The following is a 25,345-nucleotide window of genomic DNA, read 5'->3' on the forward strand; positions in this document are numbered from 1 at the left end:
TACCAAGTTCGTATTGATTCTTTTAATTTTATATTCGTTCGTTTCAGTGTCGCATTTTCAAATTAATTTAAATGGTTACCATTTTTAGTCAAATAATTTTAAGTTAATGTTGCCAAGCCCTCGATTTCAGTTGCGCTTGAAGATTACGTACAAACTGATTTTATTTTGCTGAAAACAATTTATTTTCTACTACGAATATTTGCACACCTGCCACTGTAAGTAGTGGTAGAAACTCGCACGTTTATTTGCTATCCGGATATAGCGTGGGAAATTGCGATATGAAAGATACAAAATTAATTATACCACTCAAAACCGGGTTGCCACTCGTCAGGTAAAACAGGGAAAAGTCTGGGAATTTAAAAATGGGCCTGAAAGGTCAGGGAATTTAAACAATTTGTAAAAGTCATGCTATTCAATTTTATCTTGACACTTTTAGAAGGTTATTTTACTTTAGATCTAAGACAAATTCGGTGATTATCATTTCAGGGTTGCCACACGTCAAGGGAAATCAGGGAAAAGTCAGTGAATTTAAAAATTGGCCTAAAAAGTCAGGGAAATGTCAGGGAATTCAATTTTCTTTTGCCACTTTTGGAAGGTAATTTTATTCTAGAATTATGACAAATTCTATGATTATTATTTATTTAATATAAGTCCATTTAAATGTAAAATATATAATAAAAAATTTGGACTTTAAAAGTCAGTGAAAACCTCTTAACATGGTCAGGAAAACCGGGAATAGTCAGGGAATTTGAATCTCAAATTTTGTGGCAACCCTGCATTTATTTCCTTGAAAGTTTGGCTAATTTTTTCAACATAGCAATAACGTAATATAAGTCCATTTAAATTTATTAACTTCTGATAAAAGTAAACCGATTAAAGACTTATCAGTTACTAGGGATGCGCTGATATATCGGCTTATTTTTCTAATATCGGCTTAAAAGAAACCGATATTGGCCGATACCGGTATTCGTAAAATATTTTCAGGAAAAACTTTTAAAAATAAGAAAATTCTCGATTAACCAACTAATGATAATATTTGATTTGATTGGCCGCGCCACGTACGCCAGACTTCAGAAGCTAGATCATACCTTTTTTTAGAACGGGGGTTACGAGTGTAAACCAATAACGATATTAGATTTGTGATAGAAAATATGTATCAAGTAAAATTCGGATATGCTCTTGCAAAATTTTTTAATGAAAAATTAGAAAAGAATGGTCCGTATTTTACAATGATTTTATCATATACACTACTGTTATGATAGATAACTTTGTTAATACCGCCCGAAATATTGGCTGTACCCATATCTGAAGTTACGTAATCAATTTAGTACAGTCAAAGCTACAGGCTCTACACTGATTGCAGTAAATGATCAGCCCCTAGGGGAGCCTACTGTAAAAACGAGTTTTAATCTGCACTATTGGTGCACTATTTTATTGTAATGGTGTACTCTTTGGGCTCCGGAACAGGCCCTGAAATAACAATAATAAATAATCAGCTAGGCTAATTCCAATGGCATTAGGCCTAAGTCATCAAGCGACTTCTAATGCCATTAATTCAGGTGGCCGGGTTACAATGCGTAGGAGGGTGGTGGCCAGCCCTTTACGCCACGCGAGCCAACAGCTCCCGACACTAACTAACTAACCGGTAACCTCTACAAGTTCTTATGGAAAGGGGGAACCGAAGAACTCTGGGAAAAGAACTTTAACCAGTGGGGAGAGAACTTGCAAACTCAACGCAGGAGTTGGTCCGACTTTTCACCCAGTGCCACAAGTTGGGATCGAACCCGGCTCCTCTTGCCAATAATACAACCAAACAACACTCAAGAATGAAACGTTTAGCTTACACACTTTAGGGTGACCAGACTTCCTATATTTTTAATGCTTTCCTATAAACTAATTTATTTTCACCTATTTTCCTATATAGCTTTCTAAATCCGCTAAGTGATCCAATAATGCAAGAAAGCAGTGTACAAAAAATTATCGAGTCAAAGTATACCGATATGCAATAATTACTTAATTATTTTTCCTATTTAGTGTCCTTTAATTGGCCTATAAAGTCCTATAATTCGCCTATTTTATTTCCTATATTTTCCTATTTAGTGTCCTATAATTAGCCTATAAAATTTCCTATAATTCGCCTATTTTATTTCCTATATTTTCCTATAATTCGCCTATTTATTTTTATTTTATTTTCCTACATTTCGCCTATTTATATTTCCTTTATTTTCCTACATTTGGCCTATTAATATTTCCTTTATTTTCCTACAATTCGCCTATTTATATTTCCTGTATTTTCCTACAATTCTAAAATTGCTATTTTTCCTATAAAATTTTCAAAGCCTTCCCTGGTCACCCTGCACTTTGACCTTCGCTTCTGATAAAACCTGGTGAGATAAATGCGAAATTAGTTGATTGATAGTGGCGTTACGATCCCTGAAATAAAATGTGTCCTCTTAAGAATAAAAAGGCCAACTTATATTCCCTAAAAGTCTACAATAAATAATTTTAACTTAATAATAAATCGCTTCGCAACATTCGAGTTAGTTGCGATTTGCCTCTCGGAGAGACGCGCGCTTTCGACTAACTTGAGGCCCGTTCGCATTGAACTAGGTTCGTTTTGTCCGTCGTGGCAACGGAATAAAGAGGGAAAGAGGGAGCAGCACGTGGTCGTTCTTTTCAAGGTTACATAACTCAACCCGTTTTCAGGGGCGGTCCTCGGTGGCCGGTGAAAAAAGGTCTACAACGCGGGGCTCCTCCTCTTGGCCTATTCCGGGGCCACTCCTTCCCGGGCCGGGCCCGACTCCTCCTCCCGATCTGGGACCGTTTGGCGACCAATCGGAGACGATCCCGGGCCAGGCCGCGTAGACATTTGTGTAGGCGAAAATTAATCCGAGCCAACCCTTCAGTTTCGCCGCTTGTTTTTAATGTCAGTCGGACACCACGGACCGGTTGTCGCGACCCGTTAAAACTCTCTCTTTTATATTTGACATTTATAAAGTGCCGTGAACTCTTTTTATCTAAATATTCGCGACTAAATTGGGATATCGAACTGGATAATTTCTGTGATTGGACTGTTTTAAATATTTATTTTTGGTTAAATCCGAAATAGCCCCGAATTTGAGGTAACGATTAAGTGTTGAAATCCTTATTAAATTTATTTTATATTTAAAATTTGTGTCGTGTGAAATAAAGACGATAATTTTTGCTAGAAAGTAATTTGGTTTTGAGTAGTTGAAATCTCGATATTATCCGCAGCAGCGTATCGACAAGCTTCGTATCTCGTAAGCGTAATTTGATAAATTAAAAATCGTAGAGACATAGTTGACAATTGACGAGATTTGAAAAGTCGAGCGGAACTGCGTGGCGGGAAACTGCGCGCACACGGCCGTCGCTCGTATTCCTTGAATGACAGTGGCTCCCCCTCGCGGAGAGCGACTGAAGCCGCGGCTTCTGAATGAAGACGGCAAATGGAGGCCAGTTGATCCAGGGTCGATATCAGCCCGCTTCGGAAACATTGTCCTACTCCACCCCCGCGCCTTCTTACCATCCATAAATTTCTCCCCCGCCGCCGCCCCCCCCCCCTTTCCATCTCGGGCCCGATTCTGCGCCATGCCCTCCTCTCTCCAATGTTTATTCCTCCCCTCACTGCCCCTCCGCGTTGAGTTCCTGTTGAATGTATTTCTGACGTCAACGCGTTACCATGGAAATCGTCCCGGGCGCGCGCTATACAAGCCGTTCTACTACTTCTAGTTTTGTAGCTGGTCTAAAAATCCAGGGCCCCCGGTTTCTCTTTCTACTTTCCGTATCACGTGAAAAGTGTCGCCTGATAATGCCCGACCCTTCGCGGAACCGTATCTTTGCTGTTTTTTACCTCGTATAGACTTATTAAATTATCGGCGAGAGAGAGAGAGCGCTAAACCCGCAGATATTGCACCCGTTTTTAGCCTCACGTCTAGCCGGGTTTCCCCATAACGGGCCCCATCCTGAAAAATCTTGGCTGAGCTTGTGCAAAAAAAATATATAGCGTAACCAACCGCGCGTAGTTCTTGAATTAGATGAGGCGCTCTTCTTTTCAGTCTTTTCCAGTTTCATCCTAAGCGTTTCTTTTTGCGTCCTCGGAACCGGAGGAGCGAACGAAAAAAAAATGTTCCCACTAAGCCTAACTATTTCGTTTTCATCCCGCGCTCGTGTGAAGTATCGCGGTGAAGTCGAGGTGCCAGGGGTCCCGCGGGGGCTGACACGGTTTTATCCCCCTGAAATAGGCATGGTGGACGGCGATTGGTAGAAGAACCGGGCGCCGCTTTCCTCAGCCCCCGCCGAATACTTTTCTTTGCTAGACGCAAAATTGCACCGCGACGCCAAGCTGCGAGCCCGAAGAGGCCACACGCTCCCGCGTTTGTAAATTCGCCTTCCAGTTCTTTCGCCGTCAAACATTTTCGCGCGTATTTTTTCGTCTATTTCATCGTGTTTTCGCGTCCGTTTCTATCTACTCACCGTTTACGGCTTGGATTTGGCTGCGATCGTAGATTGTTTTCGCGAAATGTCACTTCGAAACTACGCGTTTTCCGCTATGGCGTAGCGTTACCCGAAAATCTTAAGCCTCGGTCAAGTCTCATCGCGCTGGTAAATATTGCGTTTCTCAACGTTAATCGATGGAAAATCCATTCCTAGATAATTTCCGGACACGAATTACTCTATTAGCTCTTTCGTCTCGCTAATGTCACAATTTTCTCGACGATTTTCGAAATATTCGGCTTAGAAAAAGCAAAAACCATTTTAAAACCGGCATTTTTAATTCCTTTTTTCGCCGGTAGATCACGCCACGTGCTCCGTTATTTTTACTTCGCTTTCGCGTTTTTGCCGAAGCCCCGAGAAAGGTTGCGATCTCCTCACTAAAAAAAAGAGAAAATTGATTCCGTTTTTACCTTCCGCGCTGTGTCGGTCCTTTTGGTTTTAAAAATCTACGAGTCTCTTTAAGAAAAATTTAAAATTCTAAACGTTTTTGGGGGGGTTTGCGGCGAGGACTTCTTTCGCGTAACGTTATCTTTTCGTAGAGGGCGGATATCTCTCGGTTTTTTTCTCCATCTTCAACTTTTCCGAAAAAGTTTTATCATCTTGGCTAGTTCTCCGTCGATTGTCGGCAGTGTATTTTCGAGGGAAAAGTCCGCGCGAAACTTTACTTTCCTCTGGATGAGCGATACCGTCTCGGTTGGCGCGAAGCCTTTGAGTTTTACCCGTTTTCCAAATCTGGGGGCTCCCTTTCGCGGCCCCCAATTTTTTTAACTGCACCCCCTTTCGAGGTCTTCCCCCTACTTCGGGTAATGACCCTGGATGGTTGTACCGCTGGCTCGAAGTTTGGTAGTAAAAACGTTACTACACCGAGTTCTGATGAGGACAGGTACAATGTACTTTAGCGCCATATTCGGCTAATGTTGCGCGTCAGTGTGAAATTTCGTGAAAAGCGACCAAAAATTCTTTATAAAAAGAAATTGGAATTTACGTTATTTATCCTAGTGCCTTACGTTGCGTAATACCAGATGGATTATTCAAACTACAATACCGTTGATGTGGATTAATTTTATTGTCCAAAATTGATTAAAGATTGAGATATATTTTGGAACATCCATACTAGCTAAAAAATGTACGAAGAAGAGATAAGTGGTTGGGAAGCCGAAGAATACAGTGAAAGCGATAGGTAAGGTGCTCTTGTTACAATTCCCCGCCCAAAAACCTTCGATACAAACGAGCTTTAGTTGGCCCGTTATAATGGGGTCTAGCAATTTTAAAAATGACCCGACGCGTACTTCCAGTTTTTTAAATAATAACATGGAGCCATTGTAACGAATCTCCCGCTAGTTTTATTATTACGCAAACATTTTTTGCGTTATTTACAATACGTTCGAAGACTGCCATGTTCCGTAACGTTAGAAAAATGCGATCTTGTTTACAGGTGCGTTTGACTTTTCTTTTTTCTATTCGCCCGCCGGTCCGACCACGTGGTGCATCTTTTTCAGAGCCGAGGCTTAGGAAAGATAACAAAATACTCCGGCTGTCGGCCCAGTCTTTAGCTATACGAACGGTTAACTGCGTAGGTACGTTTTGTTCGCGGAAAAAATAAGAATTTTAAAATTCAAATTCAGTCTCATTTATTTTTTAAAATGTAGTCTTCGCATTTATTAATAAGATTTTGATTTTTGTATTTGAATTTGTTATGACGTAACAAGCGGAACATTTTAAAAGACAATTAGTATATTTTAAATAGTTCTTTAAACTCTACGAAAGAATTCAAAAAATGGGTAAATTGGCTGACGCTTATTATATAAACAGGAATTTGGGCTTCGGAACCGTTAAAAAAGGGAATCCTCCCCTGGGTATTTTTCTCTCAGCGTCACTTGTCAGCGAATACAAAGGCTGAGATCTCGTTGCGTAAGAGAAAGCGGGGGTCAAGAAATATGTAAGAATTTGTAGAGGCTCGGGGGCATGAGATCCTGAGCAACGACCCCTGGTGGAGAGTGGGGGAATCCTATCGCTCCTTCGTTCTCTTTTAATATCGTCTACCAACACTGCCGATTGATATACACCGCCACGCCAACTTTTTTTCTTCCCGGGGCCGGTTTGCTATTGCATTTCTCAGAAATTATCAGCGTTTTTTACCAAGTAGTTTTTAGAGAACTTTGGTGGTTCCTTTAACTTATTTCCACTATTTTTTTTGTTGGACGATTCTTGGAAAAACTTGGAACTGGAATTCATTGAAATCTTTTTTTTTAAATAGATTTGATAATTAGGTTTCGGGGCGATAAGTTAATTTTTGGGCAGAGGGTTGAAAAGAGGGTCAAAAATTTATTGCAGTCAAAGCTGTCTCTTATTGTTATTGTATTTTTATAAATAACCCAAGTTATTGACAATATTAGAGGTTAATAATATAAAGAAATTTAAAAACAACTTGAGATACGCCATAAAAATTTATTTAAAACATTTTTACCATGTTTTAAATTTTTATAGCGTAATTAAAGTTTTTTTTTTCATGTTTCCTTATATTGTTATTATACGTAAGTTGCCTAATAATAATTTTTAGATTAGAGGTTAAGCCAATCCTTAAAAACATCAACGGACAACTTGAAGTGTCGCCGTAGCTTTGTTGCGTACTATCTTCACGCCAATAAGTTCCCGTTCGTGTTTTTTAGGAGGGGTTTAACATCTCTCAATTATAGTCTAATATTAATGAAATGCAAGTAGAAACTTCTAAAGATAGTTTTAAACATAGTTATTGCGCTTAAAAATAATTTTTTTAAACCAGATCCCTAGAATACCTAAAAGTCCCTACTATTTTTCAAGGTCCCTAAACCACCCAAAAATCGAGATTAGGTCCCTAAAGTACCCTACTATGAATAAATTCTGTAAAAAACTCCAACAATTTTATAATTTTGTTTTATACAATAGAAGGGAACTTAAAATTTTTGAAAGCAGAAATGATGTTAATCAATACACAATAGTTACAACTTGCTCGAAAACGTATGTTTTGGGTATAAATAAAATTGAAAATGTTTTGGAACATATATTCAAAAACTAATTGGAGGTTTTAGGATAGTATAATGAAAATAATGCATGTTGTTGAACATTGGTCCCTATTTTCAAATTTGGTCACTATTTTACCCTATTTCCATCAGTCCATAGTAAATACAAATTTACATCAATAAGTTTTTCTTTGACTTTAATACTTATTTTATATTATAATATGGAACCAATTTAACTTAAATGACAATCATAAAATGAGTTACTCTGTAAATCGTAGTTTTTATTTGAAGTTATCTTTAACCTAGAAAAATCAGGGAATTATCCAGAATATGAATGGTCGGATCTGCTACCACGTGGTAAATCCGGCCTGAATTATTTCAAACGCCGGTGTGACTCTATAAGTCAGTCAGGAGAAGTTTCGCTTGTCGTTGACTTGATACGCAAAACCTTTCGTGGCCCAAAAATTAAACGATTATCGTAAATAAAAACTAAAATTTTAAATATTAAATCGAAAAAATACTAAGTCAAGTATCGAAACGTTTCTCATAAAGCGTTTTTGGTCCACCCTAGCACCTGAGGGCAAACTACCTAATGTAGTTCGACATTCATGGTTGAAATGAATACAATCATGATATTACTTAGCTAAATACGTATCCGGGAACACGATTACAATGGCTTTTATCACGTTTCAGTAGACTTCTCACAGCGCTACTTTTTTCAGTATGTGAAACTCCACATTCGATTATCCTACTCCGTGGCTTCACGCCTATTGTAAAACGCGATTGGAAAACTTAAGGTCGGAATAGGTGAGGGAAAATATATCGCTTCGCCATGACTTGGAGTTTCCTTCTAAAACCCGCCTATACGAACGAATAAGCTTAGTCAAGTAAATTGAATTGCTTGACTGAGGGGGAGGGGGGGGGGGGGACCCATAGCTTCAATCTGCGGTGTTGCCAGGTATAAATTGGAAATTAAAATATCGGAAATTATAGCCAGTGGCGGCGCTAGGGGGTAGGCCAGGTAGGCCACTGCCTACCTTAAAATTTTGAGGGGCCCCAAAATCACCCTATAAGGGGCCCCAAATTGATCTAGAAAGGGTCTCAAAATTGTCCCAAGAGATAAAATTATTTATAAATAACAATGACACAAATGTCGATAATGTATTTAGAAATGTTTGAGGTATCTCCTAGTAAATAAAACCAGTTCTGTTATATTTGGACTCGTTTTACTGTTGTTAGAACTTTTTTGTTCGTCATGTACATCACTACTTTATTTTATTGAAGTATTTCGTTGAGAAAAGGGGGGTCCCGGGTCGGGGGCCCATTTATTTGGTTTGCCTACCGTCGCGAAAATTCCTGGCGCCGCCACTGATTATAGCCCATTAGGCTTTTGTACTATTTTTTCAGCGCGATGTATAAATATACCCATAAATTCCTATATTTTCAAATTGTTCCTATTTTTACAAAATTGTACATATAAATCCCTATAATTTTAAAAAATTGTCATAAGGTAGCTGCTGAAACGCTTATGGGAAATGTACTAAACACCTTAACTTATAGGAAATCTTAAAAAATCACTTAGCGGGGCTCTTACCTGATAATAATGATGTAAGCAGCGTTATGCCATTCTTATGAAATATAATTTTTCAAAGATAAACTCAAAACACTAAAACATTTTTACAATTTTAATTTTAAAACACGTTTTAAGTAAATACTGAAGCGATATAAGTTTTTAAGTATTTGACTTTTGTTACAAGGGTTTTTATGGGGAAGTATTTTTCCAATATATTTTTACCTAAAAAATTCCTATCCCTATACTCCCTATACTTCCTATAATTTTAATACGAGTGGCCTGATCTATCACGTGGTGCTACTGGATTTCCATCCAGACCTTTCAAGTTCCTTTAACAGGGTTCGTACCCGACCTGGAAAGGTCAGGGAATTTGACAATGATTACAAAAGGTTTGGGGAAAGTCAGGAAATTTGAAAATGATTACAAAAGGTCTAAATTTGAAGATGATTCCCAAAGGTCAGGGAATTTGAAGATGGTTGCAAAAGGTCAGGGAATTTGAAGATGGTTGCAAAAGGTCAGGGAATTTGAAGATGGTTGCAAAAGGTCAGGGAATTTGAAGATGGTTGCAAAGGTCAGGGAATTTGAAGATGGTTGCAAAAGGTCAGGGAATTTGAAGATGGTTGCAAAAGGTCAGGGAATTTGAAGATGCTTCCCAAAGGTCAGGGAAAAGTCAGGGATTTTGAAAATGATGGCCAACACGTCAGGGATTTTGAAATTGACCCCGTAAAAATCAGGCAAATACATTTTTGAAAGATACATAATATACATATTAAATATTTGGCAAGATTTTACATCAAACCATTCATTTATTTAACAAAAATTGTAAGGGAAAATTTGTCAATTTGGTCAGGGAAATCCTGGAAATGTTCTGGAATTCAATTCCGGAAATTTTCTACGAACCGTGTTTAAAGAAATGGGCAGTTTTCAATTTAGAAAACCCAATTTCTTGCCCAAAATTTTTTATTATTATTAAAACAAATATTTTTCAAACATAACTTCAAATATTACAAATAGTAACGGTAATTTTTCGCCCAGAAATGAAAAGATGCCGTCTTTAGTAATCATTATTATCAATAAAACCAATATTCAGAAAATATTCTTGTTATAATCTAAACCGTTCAAAATGTGTCCAATAAAAGTTTCCAGGCGTAGTTTTCCCCGCATCGCACTTGAAAAAGAAGCCCAAGTGAGTGGGAAATCTGGATATCTGGCAATACTGCAATCACGCTGGTGTATCTTTCTAAACCGAGATAGTAACTCGGTTAAGGGTCTTTCAGATAACTCCCATATTCCACCCCCTCAATCTATAGAATACATTTTAAGATAAATTTCTTGAATTTTCGCTTATCATCGTCGTAGGTCTGTGAAATAAAATACTTCTAGGGTGACTATACTAACATTGCAATGCCAGTATGACATTTATTTATTCTAGACATTGTACCACTCTCCGAGGGTGCGGTGCATTTTTTATATTGAACTGTAGTTAGACAGTTGAACTAAATGCAAACAATACTAAGTTTTTTTCGGAGTTTCGGCAGGAAGTGGGTGATTTTGAATCTAGGGTTTTATCTTTGCTTGTACTATAAACACCAACAGAAATATTTTGTTAACTTTAGAATCGAAAATTTTAAATTCCCTTATCTGGTCGGATTTCGCGATTCCATTGCAGGGTTGCCACACGTCAGGGAAAAGTCAGGGAATTTAAAAATGGGCCTAAAAAGTCAGGGAAATGTCAGGGAATTTTAAGAATTTGTAAAGATTCAGGGAAAAGTCAGGGAATTTAATTTTATCTGGGCACTTTTTGAAGGTAAATTAACTCGATGTATAACAAATTCCACGATTATCATTTATTTCCTTGAATGTTTGGCTAATTTTTTCAACATTGCAATAACCTTTTTACTGAAATATAAGTCCATCCAAATTTATTAACTTCTTATAAAAGTAAAATATAAACGAAAAATTTTGCCCTTAATAAGTCAGGGAAAATCTCTTAAAATGGTCAGGGAATAGTCAGGGAATTTTAATCTGAAAATTTTGTGGCAACCCTGCATTGTGAATTCAATAGTGTCAAACTATTTTTGAACTGAAGAATTTTATTATACTTATTTTATCGAAATTTCGATAGAGCCATATAAGTAGAAACACGAACTGGGAACAAACAAACAGGTATCCAAAAGTTTCCCAGATTACTTTATTCCAAATTTTGTGGGTGGAGTTTGATTGAACCATATGTTATAATCGCCATCTGTGGGTCAGTAATTTACCATATATTTATGCGTATTTCGCATACTTAGAACTATTTATATTGAACATAAACATTGAAATACCCGTGGTATCCCTGAAAATATTTAAATATAGTCATAACATGAATATATTAACTCACTGTTGCCACGGTACCTGGAATTCCTGGAAAAGTCAGGGAATTTGAATATGGGTGTAAAAATCAGGGAAAAGTCAGGGAATTTGAATATGGGTATAAAAATCAGGGAAAAGTCAGGGAATTTGAATATGGGTATAAAAATCAGGGAAAAGTCAGGGAATTTGAATATGGGTATAAAAATCAGGGAAAAGTCAGGGAATTTGAATATGGGTATAAAAATCAGGGAAAAGTCAGGGAATTTGAATATGGGTATAAAAATCAGGGAAAAGTCAGGGAATTTGAATATGGGTATAAAAATCAGGGAAAAGTCAGGGAATTTGAATATGGGTATAAAAGTCAGGGAATTTGAATATGAGTATAAAAGTCAGGGAATTTGAATATGGGTATAAAAATCAGGGAAAAGTCAGGGAATTTGAATATGGGTATAAAAATCAGGGAAAAGTCAGGGAATTTGAATATGGGTATAAAAATCAGGGAAAAGTCAGGGAATTTGAATATGGGTATAAAAATCAGGGAAAAGTTAGGGAATTTGAATATGGGTATAAAAATCAGGGAAAAGTTAGGGAATTTGAATATGGGTATAAAAATCAGGGAAAAGTTGGGGAATTTGAATATGGGTATAAAAATCAGGGAAAAGTTGGGGAATTTGAATACGGGTATAAAAATCAGGGAAAAGTTGGGGAATTTTAAAAATTACTCTATAAATCAGGGAATTTAATTTCGGTTGCAAATAGGAAACTTTTACTAAAATATAGGTAAAAAATTTCAAAATCATGGCACAAAATAAGTCAGGGAAAACCTGGAAAAGTCGGGGAATTTGATTGTGAAAAAATCCGGCAACCCTGTAACTTCTACCATCAATATCGGCTCGCGTGGCTTAAAGGGCTTTCCACCACCCTCCTACGCATTGTAACCCGGCCACGTGAATTATTTGCTTTAAAAGTCGCTGTATGACTTAGGTCTAAGGTGGTGCCTTGGGATTATTATTACATCATTACCCTTTCTACCATCTGGGGCTAAGATGGGCGGTGCCTTTCTGCGGCATACGTCATCACTTGAGCCAATCAGGAGACGTTTCTGGGATTGCTCGTTTAACCGGCGAACAAAATGACTCGTGAGTCTTAGAAAAATACCTGTATTTTATCAAAATTACTTGATAATCATAAAGGATTTTTTTATTAATATCCTTACCTATTTTCGTTCAATCAAAAAGATGAATATTCAAATTTTAGAAACTAAATTTCGCACGAAGCGTTGGCACTGAAGCTAGTCATGTTCCGAAATGATTCCCTTCAATACAATTATTGAGCGGCGGCGCGTTACCAACGTCATAATAATTAAGTTCCTCCTATCCTAGCGACTGAGTCTAGACTACCTAATGCAGTTCGATGATGTTCATGAATAAAATTCATACATCAGGGTTCGTACACGACCTGGAATACCTGGAAAACCTGGAAAAGTCAGGGAATTTGAAAATGTTTCCAAAAGGTCAGGGAATTTGAAAATGATTCCCAATGGTCAGGGAATAGTCAGGGAAATTTAAAATGGTCCAAAATAGTAAGGGAATTTTAAAAGACCCCAAAAACAAATCCGACAAATAATTTTTTGAAAAATGTATTAAAAATACATAATTAACATTTTGCAAGATTATACATCAAAACATAAATTTATTCTACAAAAATGGTCAGGGAATTTTGGCAATTTAGTCAGGGAAAACCTGGAAATGTCAGGGAATTTAATACCGGAAATTTTGTACGAACCCTGTACATTCATGGTCATATTAATCAAGGTTGCCACACGTCAGGTAAATCTGGGAATTTAAAAATAAGCCGAAAAAGTCAGTGAATTTTAACAGGGTTTCCACACGTCAGGGAAATCATCGAAAAGTCAGGGAATTTAAAAATGGGCCTAAACAGTCGGGGAATTTTAAGAATTTGGGAAAACTCAGGGAATTCAATTTTTTCTTGACACTTTTTGAAGGTAAATTTACTCTAGATCTATGACAAATTCTATGATCATCATTTATTTCCTTGAAAGTTTGGCTAATTTTTCCAATAAGATTTCTACGGAAATATAAGTCAATCTAAATTTATTAACTTTTGATAAAGGTAAAGCAAAAAATAAAAAAAAAATACCAGGGAAAACCTCTTAAAATGGTCAGGGAATTTGAATCTGAACATTTTGTGGCCACCCTGTTTAAGCATTTGTAAAAAGTTGGGGAATTCAGTTTAATTTTGACAATTTTTTTAAGGTAATGTTACTCTAGATCTATGGCTAATTCTGTTATTATTTATATCCTTGAAAGGTTTCTTAACGTTGAAATAATAAGTTTTGTATTGAAATATAATTAGATTAATTTATTAATTGTGGAGTAATATCGTAGAACGTGGTTGAAATAAGCGTAGAAATCAGGGAATTTAGACATTGTTGCCACACGCCAGGGAAAAGTGGGGAATTTGAAACTGAGCCCAAAAAGTTGGGGAATTTAAAAATGAACCCAAAAAGTTGGGGAATTTTAAGAATTTCTATTAAGTCAGGGAATTTAGTTTTATCTTGACACTTTTTGAATCTAATTTTACTGTAAATCTCAGTCGAATATTGTTATTATTTGATTTGATAGATTTTTTAACGTTGCAATAACCTTCGTACTGAAATATAAGTCGATATAAATTTATTAAATTCTGATCAAAGTAAATATAAAGTTAAAAATTGTCTAATTTTGACTAAGTCAGGTAAAATAACATAAAATGGTCATTGAAAACAGTGAATTTGAATCTGAGAATATTGTGGCAACCCTGTTAAACTTATCGACGATGGACGCTGATAAAAACCAACACGGGCAATATGTAATAACGTAAAAAATGCCAGCGCAATTCCGACAGCGTGCAAATGCTTGTCTCTGGGTCTTCCCAATGAGACACTCTTCGAAGGCGGGTGGACATCGAGAAGAAACCATTAATGATTCACGACGTCACGTCCACCGGAAGTAAGCGTCGTAACCATAGCCAGTGGGAGGGGGGGGGGGGGACTGGCGCGGACGGAAAAATGGAGATGAGGGGGTGCGGATATCATTCAAGGCCAGCGGGTCCCCTCGCCGCGAGCTATTGCCCTCTGGCTCGATGTAGATGTACTGCCATTTTGATAGAAGAGGATTACCCCAAACGTCTCTCCCGGGACGGTTAACTAATACTACTAGAGGCTAATCTCGGTGTCATCCCGCGTTTTATTCAATTGTTAGGTAATCTTTATCGAAACACCACTACTATAGCTTCTTGAAATTACGATAGTGGAAGTTCTCTGTTCAAGTCTGTCAGATTTTTTTTCTTTTATGGGATCACGTGTATTTCAGTTTGTCTTATCGGCCTTTGTCGTTCCCTCTGTTTTTGCCTGTACGACTTTTTATTTTTTAGTCGCTAAAGAAATTCGTGCCTTCTAAAATGTACTCTTAATTCTTAAAAATAAATATGGTACCGTTAGGATGAATTTGTTTCGCGTAGTTGGCTAGAAATTCTTACCATGGGATATTGGTAAGTTTTTGCTACGGTTCAATGATGCGCTACTTTTTGTAAATGGCGTGATTAGTTTTGATTGATTCCCCGAAACCGCCCCTTCTGCAACTTAGCTGTTTTTCTCAAGCTTGCGCCGTTTTAAATTAAATCTTTTTACAATCGTATATTTTGTTTGTTTTTATAATATATATATTTAAGTTTTACATTAATAATTTATAATAAAGCAAATAACATTTTTGCTTCCGGTATTCGGGTATTGGCGGCAAAATATGTCAATTTACATTAGAGTTTTAATTACCGAGGCCTTTTTCCGGAACATTTTCCGTATTTTTCCGGAAAAAATTAAAAAACGTTTTCAATTCCATGACTAGCCTAATATTGTTCGCAAATTTAAATTTCGCGGCTTTTCGCATGATTTTGTCGAATCCAAAAGTAAAACTAAACCTCTAGACTAGTCTAAAATTAAATCTCTTAAAAAGTAAAATGTTTTAGAAATTTTATTTATCCGATTTGCCGAAATTTTCCCGCATTTAATTTTTACGGAAAATTAACAACTCTAATTTACATTAATAAAGATATTTAGTATTATTATTCAGTTTTGCGTGATAATATATATGTGTATGAAAATTATTAAATTTAAATATCGCTAAGCCTCGGACGTCAATTACAACTTGGGGGACAAAACCAACTTGGTTCGAAAACCGTATTTGCCAACAGGGTCTCGCGAAAATGTTGGCTCGTGTGAATAAGTCTGAAGTTTCACGTGTGGTTTTATTTTTCCCGGCGTTGCCCCTTGGCGAGCAAAAATAGCTTTTCTTCGGGTTGAAAATAGTCTTAGAGAGAGAAGAGATTGAAGCTTCGCATCTAAGCTTTGGTTCATAGAGGCTCACCCTCGGGGTACCGTTCTGACTTACCTATTTTTAGACGGAGTGACGCATTTCGTCTTTTCAACCTTTTTAAACCGTCTCTCCCGGCTGAAAGTTTTGGGTTTCCCACTTTCTTAATGATATTACATTTTGAGGCTTAAATTTGTTGCCGTTTTTGGATCCCCTTTTATCCATTTTGGTTTCTCCATTGTGATCTCTCAAGTATTGGAATAAATGAAACCATTTTTTTTTAATTGTGGAGTAATATCGTAGAGCGTGGATAAGCGTACAAATCTGGAAAAGTCAGGGTTGTATTGGAATAAATGAAACCATTTTTTTTATAGTTTTGGAGTAATATCATAAAACGCGGTTAAAGTAAGCGTAGAAATCCGGGAATTTAAACAGGGTTGCCACACGCCAGAGAAAAGTTGGGGAATTTAAAAATAAGCCTGAAAGTCGGGAAATTTTAAGAATTCCTATTAAGTCGGGAATTCAGTTTTATCTTTACACTTTTTGAAGGTAATTTTATTGTAAATCTCAGACAAATTTTGTTATTATTTAATTGAAAGGTTTTTTAACGTTGCAATAAACTTTGAACTGAAATATAAGTCGATACAAATTTATTAACTTCTGATAAAAGTTAAAATTTTTCTAATTTTGGGCCTTAAAAAGTCACTAAAAATCTCTTAAAAAAATGACTAGGGAATAGTTAAGGAATTTGAATCTGAAAATATTTTGGCAACCGTGTTAAATCTTGAAAATGTTATTACCAAAATTAAGGTTTGTGAAACTTGAAATACATTGAGCTTTATATTAGAATATAAGCCGAAGGAAAGGCATTCAACTTATGACTAGTTTTGGCCTTCTAAGTTTAAGGAAAAATCTCTAAAAAAGGTCGAATTTGAATATGAAAATTGTGGCAACCCTGTAGAAGCATGCTGACCATTGAGCTCTAATCCCGAACATTGTTGTTTTCAAGTAATATCACCCCTTAGAGTTAGGCTAGTTTAAAAGTCAACTTGTTCGGCGGGTAAACAATTTTAATATGTAGGCGTAGTCACATTTTTCGGTTTTTAACTAATAAAGTAAATTTATTTATCTCTTTAGGAGTCGCACCAACAAAGTTCAAGTAAGCAATATTCCTAACCATGTCCAGTGGGACGAAGTCAAAAGGCTACTGTCCACGTTTGGGAATGTTCAACAGTGCGACCAAGGTCAGTATTAAATATATATCTTCTTCTCCCGCTAATAAGTCCTCAGGGGTTTTGTCTTTAAAAAAAGGTTTTATCTGCGGATAAATGAAGGGTAACTTAAACGATTTCGTTGGTGTTTTTGGGTACGTTTTTTTGGGAGGAGGGTGTATCTACCATCTTGAACTTAGCTTTATAAGTTAAATAAAAAATTTCACATAGGGGAAACAGGTTTAACTTCCAAGGTCTGTGATCAAAAACTAACTTTTTACACTTATGACCTTGTGCATATTAATATATCCTCTTTTTTTTGTTAAAATGTTTGTGGATTTTTAAGACCTACTTTATTCTTGTGCAGGGGTGTTTAAAAAAATTTGTTCAATTTATTTTCTTTGTTTTACTTATTGAAGGTGTTCAGAACTTATTTAGTTAACTGAGAACGATCGATTCTACTCATTGAATTGGGAATAATACTGCTAGAATTACAATTACGATTTCGGTTGCCATGGTTACGCGGGACCTGTTCTGAGAAGACTACGAAATTCATCTTTATAATTAGGCGGTAGCGCCATCTATATTTTGTAAAGTTATATGATTCGCGCAAAAATTCAATTGCAATATAGTTGCCACCACTAGAGACAGATGCCGCCACGGTTGAACGATATAGTTGAAAAAGTCTCCATATTGAACGAAATTGGTCCCGCGCCAGCCAGATTTAGTTGTATCTCTATTTATTCCCAACTCAATGATTCTACAACGCGAGCATGATCTTACCAAAGATAATTTAAACTCGTACCCTAGAATCGAATACTGAGAGCTTTCCCATTGACGGTTTTGTTACGAAGCGTTTACCCTTTTCCGGCACGTGACCTCAGAAAAATCGGGCTCCATCGGTTGCGGTAAGGCGCAAACCATGGAGCGAATTTTTTCTGAGTTCCGGCGGGAAGTGGGTAAACGCTATCGGCAACGCGCGAGAGAGTGATTTCGAATCTAGGGTACGAGTTTAAATTATCTTTGATCTTACTACCTAAATTTCAATCTCAAAACCCAAACCATTATTTTTTTAATTGTATAGCGCCATCTGGTATCGAACCTTATCTTTTACCTTTCGAGGAAAGGCGTATAAGGTTTAATTTAATTATAAGTTCAGTTTGTGCCACTTTAATTTAAGTTGGATTTAATGATTTATTTTTTAATTATAATTAGCAAAATAGTAAATTATCAATAATCTTGTCAATAAAAAATACTTCAAAACAAGTTTCTGACACAGGGTGTTACTAGACAGGTTAATCTTGCGCCAGAAAATTCATAGGAGGAACTTGTAGAAGTTTAGGGAGTAACTTTAAAAATTTGCCTTAAAAGTCGGGAAATTTAAATTTGGATCTATAAAGTCAGTTAAGTTTTATCTTGACACTTTTTGAAGGTATTTTACTCTATGACAAATTCTATTACTATTAGAGAGTTTCAGCAAACCCATTTCTAGACGTTTACACGAGAGTCTGCTACTTTCAGGAGGTTGATAGAACACCTAGAAATGGGTTTGCTGAAACTATTATTTAGTTCCTTGAAAGGTTTTTTAACTTTGAAATAACCTTTGTACTGAAATATACGTTGATTCAAATTTATGAACTTCTGATAAAAGTAAAATGTGATGTTAAAAACTGTCTAATTTACCTTAATGGTTGGGAAAACAGGGAATTAGAATCTGGAAAAACTAGAATTCCTTTAACCTGTCTATTGTTTCAATTTGAATTGCATTGCCTTATTCAGTCAGGCATATGTAGTACTTGCTACCATAAATGAGTTGACTTGTACTTTCTCATAAACTTAAATTCAATATTGCTGAAATAAATAATTGATTGTAAATGTCTTTTATTGCATTAAGGTCCTTCTAAAGTTGAATCAAGCTACTGTGTTCTTGTGATATATGAAACTCAGGACCAAGCGCAACAGTATGTTTCATTAAAAACCTGTTGGGAGTGCCAAAAGAGTTGTTTAAAATCTTATTTTATTGACAGAGCATTTGCCCAGCTTAATGGCTATGAATTTGAAGGTTCCCCCTTGAAGGTGGACTTTGTTATGGACCAACCTGGCAGGACGCAACAACGAGGCGCGAGGGGTGGCCGTGGTGGTGGCGGCAATTTTCGGGGCACGTTCCCCTACTCAGGAAATCAGTCTAACCTTCGTCCCACAGATTTTCCCCTCAGGTATACAAAACTTAAGATTCATCCGAGACTGGTGCTGGTATTTGCATGACATCCATTTCTTGTGGGCATTATATTATTTTTATTATTTTCAATATTTTTGTTTGTGTTTGCGTGATAAAGCGTAAGGCTGGAAATAGTCTTTCTTACAGGATACTGGTCCTGAGTGACATGGTTGGTGCCATTATCGGGAGATCGGGGGGAACAATCAGGCAGATCACGCAGCAATCGAGGGCCAGGGTCGACGTGCATAGGAAAGAAAACGCCGGCTCACTCGAGAAGGTGATCACCATCTATGGAAATCCTGAAAATTGTTCCTTAGCTTGCCAGAAAATCCTCGAAGTCATGCAGCAAGAAGCTGATAACACGAATAGGGGGTAAGCTACCTTTTTCCTTGTAAATTTTATTTCGATAAAATTTGGTAAACGTTTAAATATCCTAACTTAATTTTCATTTTTTAGTGAAATACCTTTAAAGATTTTAGCTCACAATAATTTAATTGGTCGAATTATTGGAAAGAACGGAAATACTATCAAACGAATTATGGAACAGACTGACACAAAAATTACAGTATCTAGGTAACTTTTGAATTATAGATGGCTTAAATGATTAACTTAATAATACCTTTTTTTTGCAAAATTGCAGTAGTATTCACGATGTAAACAGTTTTAATTTGGAACGCATCATCACTATAAAAGGGAAATTGGAAAACATATGTAAAGCCGAACAAATGATTAGTGCCAAATTACGTCAAAGCTATGAAAATGACTTAGCGGTGATGGCTCCTCAAGCCCTGATGTTTCCTGGTTTGCACCCGATGGCCATGATGTCAACTCTGGGTGCCCAGGGTTATCCTCCTCCCAGGGGTGGACCCACTCAAGCCCCGCCTTTTGGCATGTATGGAACACCCCCTTCGTACATGCCTATGATGTATCCTCCTAGTTCCGTTAGTCCTCAGCAACAGCAACAACCTCCTCAGGCGCAGCAGGAGCCTTCCAAGGAAAGCGTGTTCCTATACATCCCCAATTCCGCTGTTGGCGCCATTATCGGAACAGGTGGAAGTACCATTAGAGATATGATTAGCTCATCTGGGGCCAGTATAAAAGTTAGCGTCTCTTTTCCAATGTTTGATCACTGATTGGGATCCCCTCAATTGAAGTTTATTAAATTTTTATTTCAATGTAGGTCGCTCAACCCAATAAAGATGAACCGTTAGATAGGCAAGCGGAACGAAAAGTTACAATAGTAGGCTCACCAGAATCACAATGGAAGGTCGGACTATATTTTTCCAAATTTATTTTTAATAGGTTTTACAATAAGTGTTTTATTGTAGGCTCAGTTTATGATCTTCAAGAAAGTTAGTTACGAAGGTTTTGCTGGTCCACAAGAAGCGAGACTTCGAGTTGAAATTTTTGTACCATCTAATCAAGTAGGAAGAATAATTGGCAAGGGTGGTCAAACTGTAAGTTCCTATTTTATTTTGCTTCCCATTGGTCCTTCGGTATCAATAAATTTTACAATATCTATTGATAGGTTCGAGAGCTTCAAAGAATGACTCACGCTATCATTAAACTCCCAGAAGAAAGTCAAAACACAACGGCTGAAGAAACGCCTGTCCATATTATTGGCGATTTTTACAGCACTCAGGTAATTAATTTTTACTTTCTTTACAGTAGTATTTTATCGGTTAATAACGGTTTGTGGTTTGTCTGACACAAAGGCTGCGCAGCGGCAAATTAGAGCTCTGGTCAACAGAAATCAACCCATTGCCCCGCGGGGGCCTAGTCGCCGCGGTGGTGTACCTCAACCACCAAATCAGCCGCAAACGCAACAGGTGCCACCTCAACTTCATCAACAGCCTCCTCCACCGCCCCAGCAGCAACTGCCACCTCAACAAACTGCCCCACAACCTACTCAACGTCCCAATCAAACTGGTAACTAAATGGAAACTTAAGCGTTTCGCAAACTTCGCGTTATCGTTGCTTCGTCATGAGGTTTAAAAAAGGTAGAGACTTTTAATCCACTTTCGGCATCTTTGCTGAGTTTTATTTTTAAACTACGGACTTGACGAAACAAATACCAAAGAGAGGTGAGCTAGGAGGAAAATAAAGGGACTTCTGGCTTCCTTAATTTTTTTCCGGAGAGTATTTGTGAGAAAAGATGTTTGGTGATTTAAAAGTCTTTTAGGCGAAATAATTGAAGATAAATAATTGTTAAAGTTATTTTTTTGTTTTGAAATGGTATTTAACGAGACAAATGAGGAATTGGAACGCTTTGTTTGGTTTTCCGCGTGGTTTATAATAAACCAGAGATGCGGGACCCAAATTTTAAAACCCTGCTCTCTCGCTTTCTCCTAACTAAATATATTGGTTTTTCAATGTGTGTTTCAGTAAGAAATGTAGAGAGAGTCGAGAGAGAAAGGGTTTTTTTAATATAAATTATTTAACGAAAGAGCGCCCTTTTGCGCTACGTCCTAGGATTTTTAAATTTTGCCACTAGATTTGGCAAATTCTTGGTTTTTTTTTGTTGAAATGAAAAGGATAAAAGATTTGGAGAAATGGTATACTAAAAGAATGCAGCTGTTGTTTAGTTAGTACAAAGAATAACTACATAGGACCACTATTGTTGAAATATATCTTGGTCTTTTTTGTAAAATGATGTTATAAGAAAAATTATTTTTGATACTTGTTGGAGAAACTTTTTTTTGTTAAGAATTTTTATAAAAGTGGCATTTATTACGCCAAAAAAATAAGCTTTAAATAAAAGTGGCCAAAAATACCTCTGGAAAGTATATAAATATAAACAAAACTCGTTTAATATCAGTTCCGAAGTTTCTCCAATAAGACGCAAGATCTTCTAACCGCTAAACGAATTAATCATAAAGCATTTCTTTTTTTTACCTTAATGTAATCGACAGATCTGGGTCCTAACTTATTAATGGTAATAATATTAAAAACGTAACTGTTAAAACCTTAAAGGATTTTATTTCATACACGCTTTTTTTTTAAATGAAAACCGTGTTTGAAATAATCCTTTAATTAGAAATTAAATTAGACATCTCTCTCTTCCATTGATTTCAGCTCCGAATGAAATTTGTCCAGATGTAGGGACGACTTCTAATCCCTTACTAAATATTTTTGAGTAAAATATTTAAATAAAAACCAAACAAAGCTTGACATCTTCCATTTTTAAGAAAAAATTAATCAGTTCAATAAGACTTGTAAATACCTGCAAAGTTAATTTTTTTGTTTCTTAAAAAAAAAGTTTAAAATGATCATGGCCCAAAAATGAAGAAACACTCTCAAAATGATTATAAGAACATTATTATGATTATAAAAACTTTATAAAGGTTTTTATAGAAAGAATCATAAGTATAAGTAAAAAATCATGTAGAAATTTAAAAAGAAAAAACAAAACAAAATGCAACAAACAGTACAATCTTGGATGCCTTGTTAAAGACTAAAAAAATTTATAGATGTTTTAGTACAAGTTAAAATGGGGAAGCATAAAAAATCAGGGGTATTTGCTACTAAATAAACAACAGTTTTGAAGAAAATACGTTTAAAAAAAAATTGCTGCCTCCCCCCTTTTAACATGTTCGAGATCCCAGAATATTTTTTGTTTGAAAATTTAACCCACGTTCTTTTAAACAAAAATGCTCTTAAGGAAAGAGTGTGAAAATAATGCTGGTCAAGAAAAAAGCGAAACTAACCGGATTTACGAATGTTTTCCAGTTCTACCAAAAAAACAAAGATGAAAAGGAAATATTAATGACAGAGATAAAAAAATAAAAAGACTGTTAAAATAATTTTTAAGTTTCCTTTTCAATTTCACGAAAATTGATAAATAGTTCAATTTGACGGTGCCAAATATACCATTTATATTTGGGAGCCGTTTGCCGGTGTTATTTTGTCTGAGTAGCTGGACCGCATCGTATATAAAACTACCTCAAATCTACAGATAATTTATAAAGAAATAAAGGAAAGGGGCACAAAAGTTTATTGCAAAGAACTAAAAGGATTAAAGTTTACGATAATGAAAAAGTCATGGTTTTGTGGCAAAATTCTGTGTATAATGACAAAGAATGGTAAAAGCCAATGAAAGTAAACTGCCATTATTCCTTGATTTTAATTTCTTTCCCTCCACTTTATGGAATGAAACAAAAAATACGGAGCAAATCTACAATTATGAAAAAAGAATAACCAGTTTGGAATGAATTTAACTGGATATAAAATTAATCTTATATTTTTAGTTTCGGGGGAAAAATAATGAAATACATTGAACATTTATCCATTCTCGCAGTTTATGGTCTAATTGTCCGTTTTGCGGGGGAAAAAATGAAAACTGTTTCTGAGTGGATTATAGAGAGAGCATTGCGCCTCAAATGTGAGGAATAATTTTCGTTTTATAAAAAGCCAATTTAGTTTATTTACATTATTTTGTAATTGTTCACGCTTAACTCCCCTGGTTTTTTGCTCACCTTTAAAAAAAATCCTGTCAAAATATTGCCCCTTGGTGAAAATGTAAATTACGTTCAAAGCGAAAAAAGTTGATAAGCGAATTAACAAAAATTTGGAGTTAATTGAAAAAGGAATCTAACCCACTGCCAATTTTTAAAATCAAATGGCATTTTTTAAAACAAATGAAAAAATGAAATAAAAAACCCCTATCTATTTTTTAGTAGTGTGGCACGTAGTTTGATATTAAAGCTTTATATTGTTTTCTTAAAAAATAACCAATTCTATTCAATGAAATAGGAAAAAAAAATTAGTAATTTCCTTTTTTTTATTTTTAATTGATGTACACTCGTTTCCCGCAATCATTCTTAGGTAATTCATTCTGTTATTGTAAGCATGTAGTTCTATAAAAAGAAAAATTATATATAAAAAATGTCAAATGTGAGGTAAAACCCTAGATGTGTTGGTCACGAGAGGAAAATCTGTAGGCCAGTCTCATTCAGTATTTATTTAATTAGACAATATCCAGAAAATATATATAAATCAAAGAAAAATATACCCCCTCAGGAGCTGTTGTTTTGAATATTATGAAAAAGTCATTTAACTGGCTCTAATTTTACCTAAATATAACGATAAAAAATACCTCGCGATTTGTTAGAAATAGAACCTCCAAAACAGCCAGAGATGAACTCTTGAAACTGACTCAGGATTTTTTGAATATTATGTTTTACTTTATTTAGAGAATGAACTATATATATTTAAAATAATTGGCATGTTTGTGCCATATACCTCGTAATGCAGGGATTTCGACATTGATAATTATATACTGTATAGTATTACAGGAAAAAAACGGGTTTTAAATATTAAAGCAAATAGTACCAATATTTATAATTGAAAAATACTAAGCGAATAATTAATACCATACTGTACAAACGTTTCGTTTTATAATAGAGTTCAGAACTGTAGCTGTTTTGGTGGTGGGTACTCTTTTTAATCCCTTCCCACTTTCCGTTACTTTACATTGTTTTTTGTTGTCATAATTTTTTTAATGAAAATCATTTTCTAATATTGTAATAGTCTATTTGAAAAAAAAAACCTCGGTAATCTAGTGGAACCTATTTGATAGAATAATTTTTGCATTACATTTTTTTGGTTTTTATATTATACTTAATAATGGTCCGTGTATGTTGGTGGTAGTGTTAAAATTGGAGGAGGCCAAATGGAGCCCTATTGTTTACTCGTGAAAGTTTGGCGTTTAAAATAAAAACAGAAACAGACTGCCAGAAAAGTTCATAAGAAAAAAACCTTAAGATTGTCAGAGCTGTTTCCAGTTTTGCTGTACTGATACCATATTTCGCACGTTCTACCTTTTCTAACGAGAAATTAAATTATTCTAGTTAAACGAATTCCGTGTCAATTTTTTTATAATTAAAACATACGCGTAATAGCTGAATTTTTTATATCAAATATTGTATGGCAATTCTGTTTAATATATTACATCCATCATTTTCTCACGGTAAATCAATAAATGTTGCAAGAACAGGATGTAACTGAAAACTAACCAGCATAGTACTAGGGTGTGCTGGCTTATCTACTTCCTATTCCATCCATTTTAAACATTTTGTGGCGCCATCTTTCGTCTAAAAGGAAAC

At 35.7% G+C, this 25,345-nt stretch overlaps 1 protein-coding gene across 6 annotated transcripts in view; it reads left to right on the plus strand.

Moving 5' to 3' along the window:
* The window catches only part of Imp (IGF-II mRNA-binding protein), a 72,570-nt gene extending 47,471 nt beyond the window's left edge, over nt 1-25,099 (plus strand). For 2 of the 6 annotated variants that reach the window (XM_090161426.1, XM_090161424.1), the window contains 10 exons: nt 16,950-17,056; nt 18,918-18,984; nt 19,051-19,239; nt 19,377-19,613; nt 19,698-19,814; nt 19,882-20,341; nt 20,422-20,508; nt 20,570-20,698; nt 20,770-20,883; nt 20,957-25,099. In XM_090161426.1, the coding sequence (XP_090017552.1) occupies nt 16,950-17,056; nt 18,918-18,984; nt 19,051-19,239; nt 19,377-19,613; nt 19,698-19,814; nt 19,882-20,341; nt 20,422-20,508; nt 20,570-20,698; nt 20,770-20,883; nt 20,957-21,178 (1,729 nt within the window). In that variant the 3' untranslated portion in view covers nt 21,179-25,099. Of the gene's footprint in view, nt 1-4,775; nt 5,696-14,594; nt 14,995-16,949; nt 17,057-18,917; nt 18,985-19,050; nt 19,240-19,376; nt 19,614-19,697; nt 19,815-19,881; nt 20,342-20,421; nt 20,509-20,569; nt 20,699-20,769; nt 20,884-20,956 lie in introns of those variants that run through there. The other 4 variants (XM_090161427.1, XM_090161425.1, XM_090161428.1 and 1 more) reach the window with 3 other exon arrangements.
* The last annotated feature ends 246 nt before the right edge of the window (nt 25,100-25,345 follow it).

The sequence above is a fragment of the Leiobunum rupestre genome, chromosome 10 (genome assembly GCF_980474605.1).
Source record: "Leiobunum rupestre chromosome 10, qqLeiRupe1.1.hap1, whole genome shotgun sequence".
NCBI classification, from domain to species: Eukaryota; Metazoa; Arthropoda; class Arachnida; order Opiliones; family Sclerosomatidae; genus Leiobunum; species Leiobunum rupestre.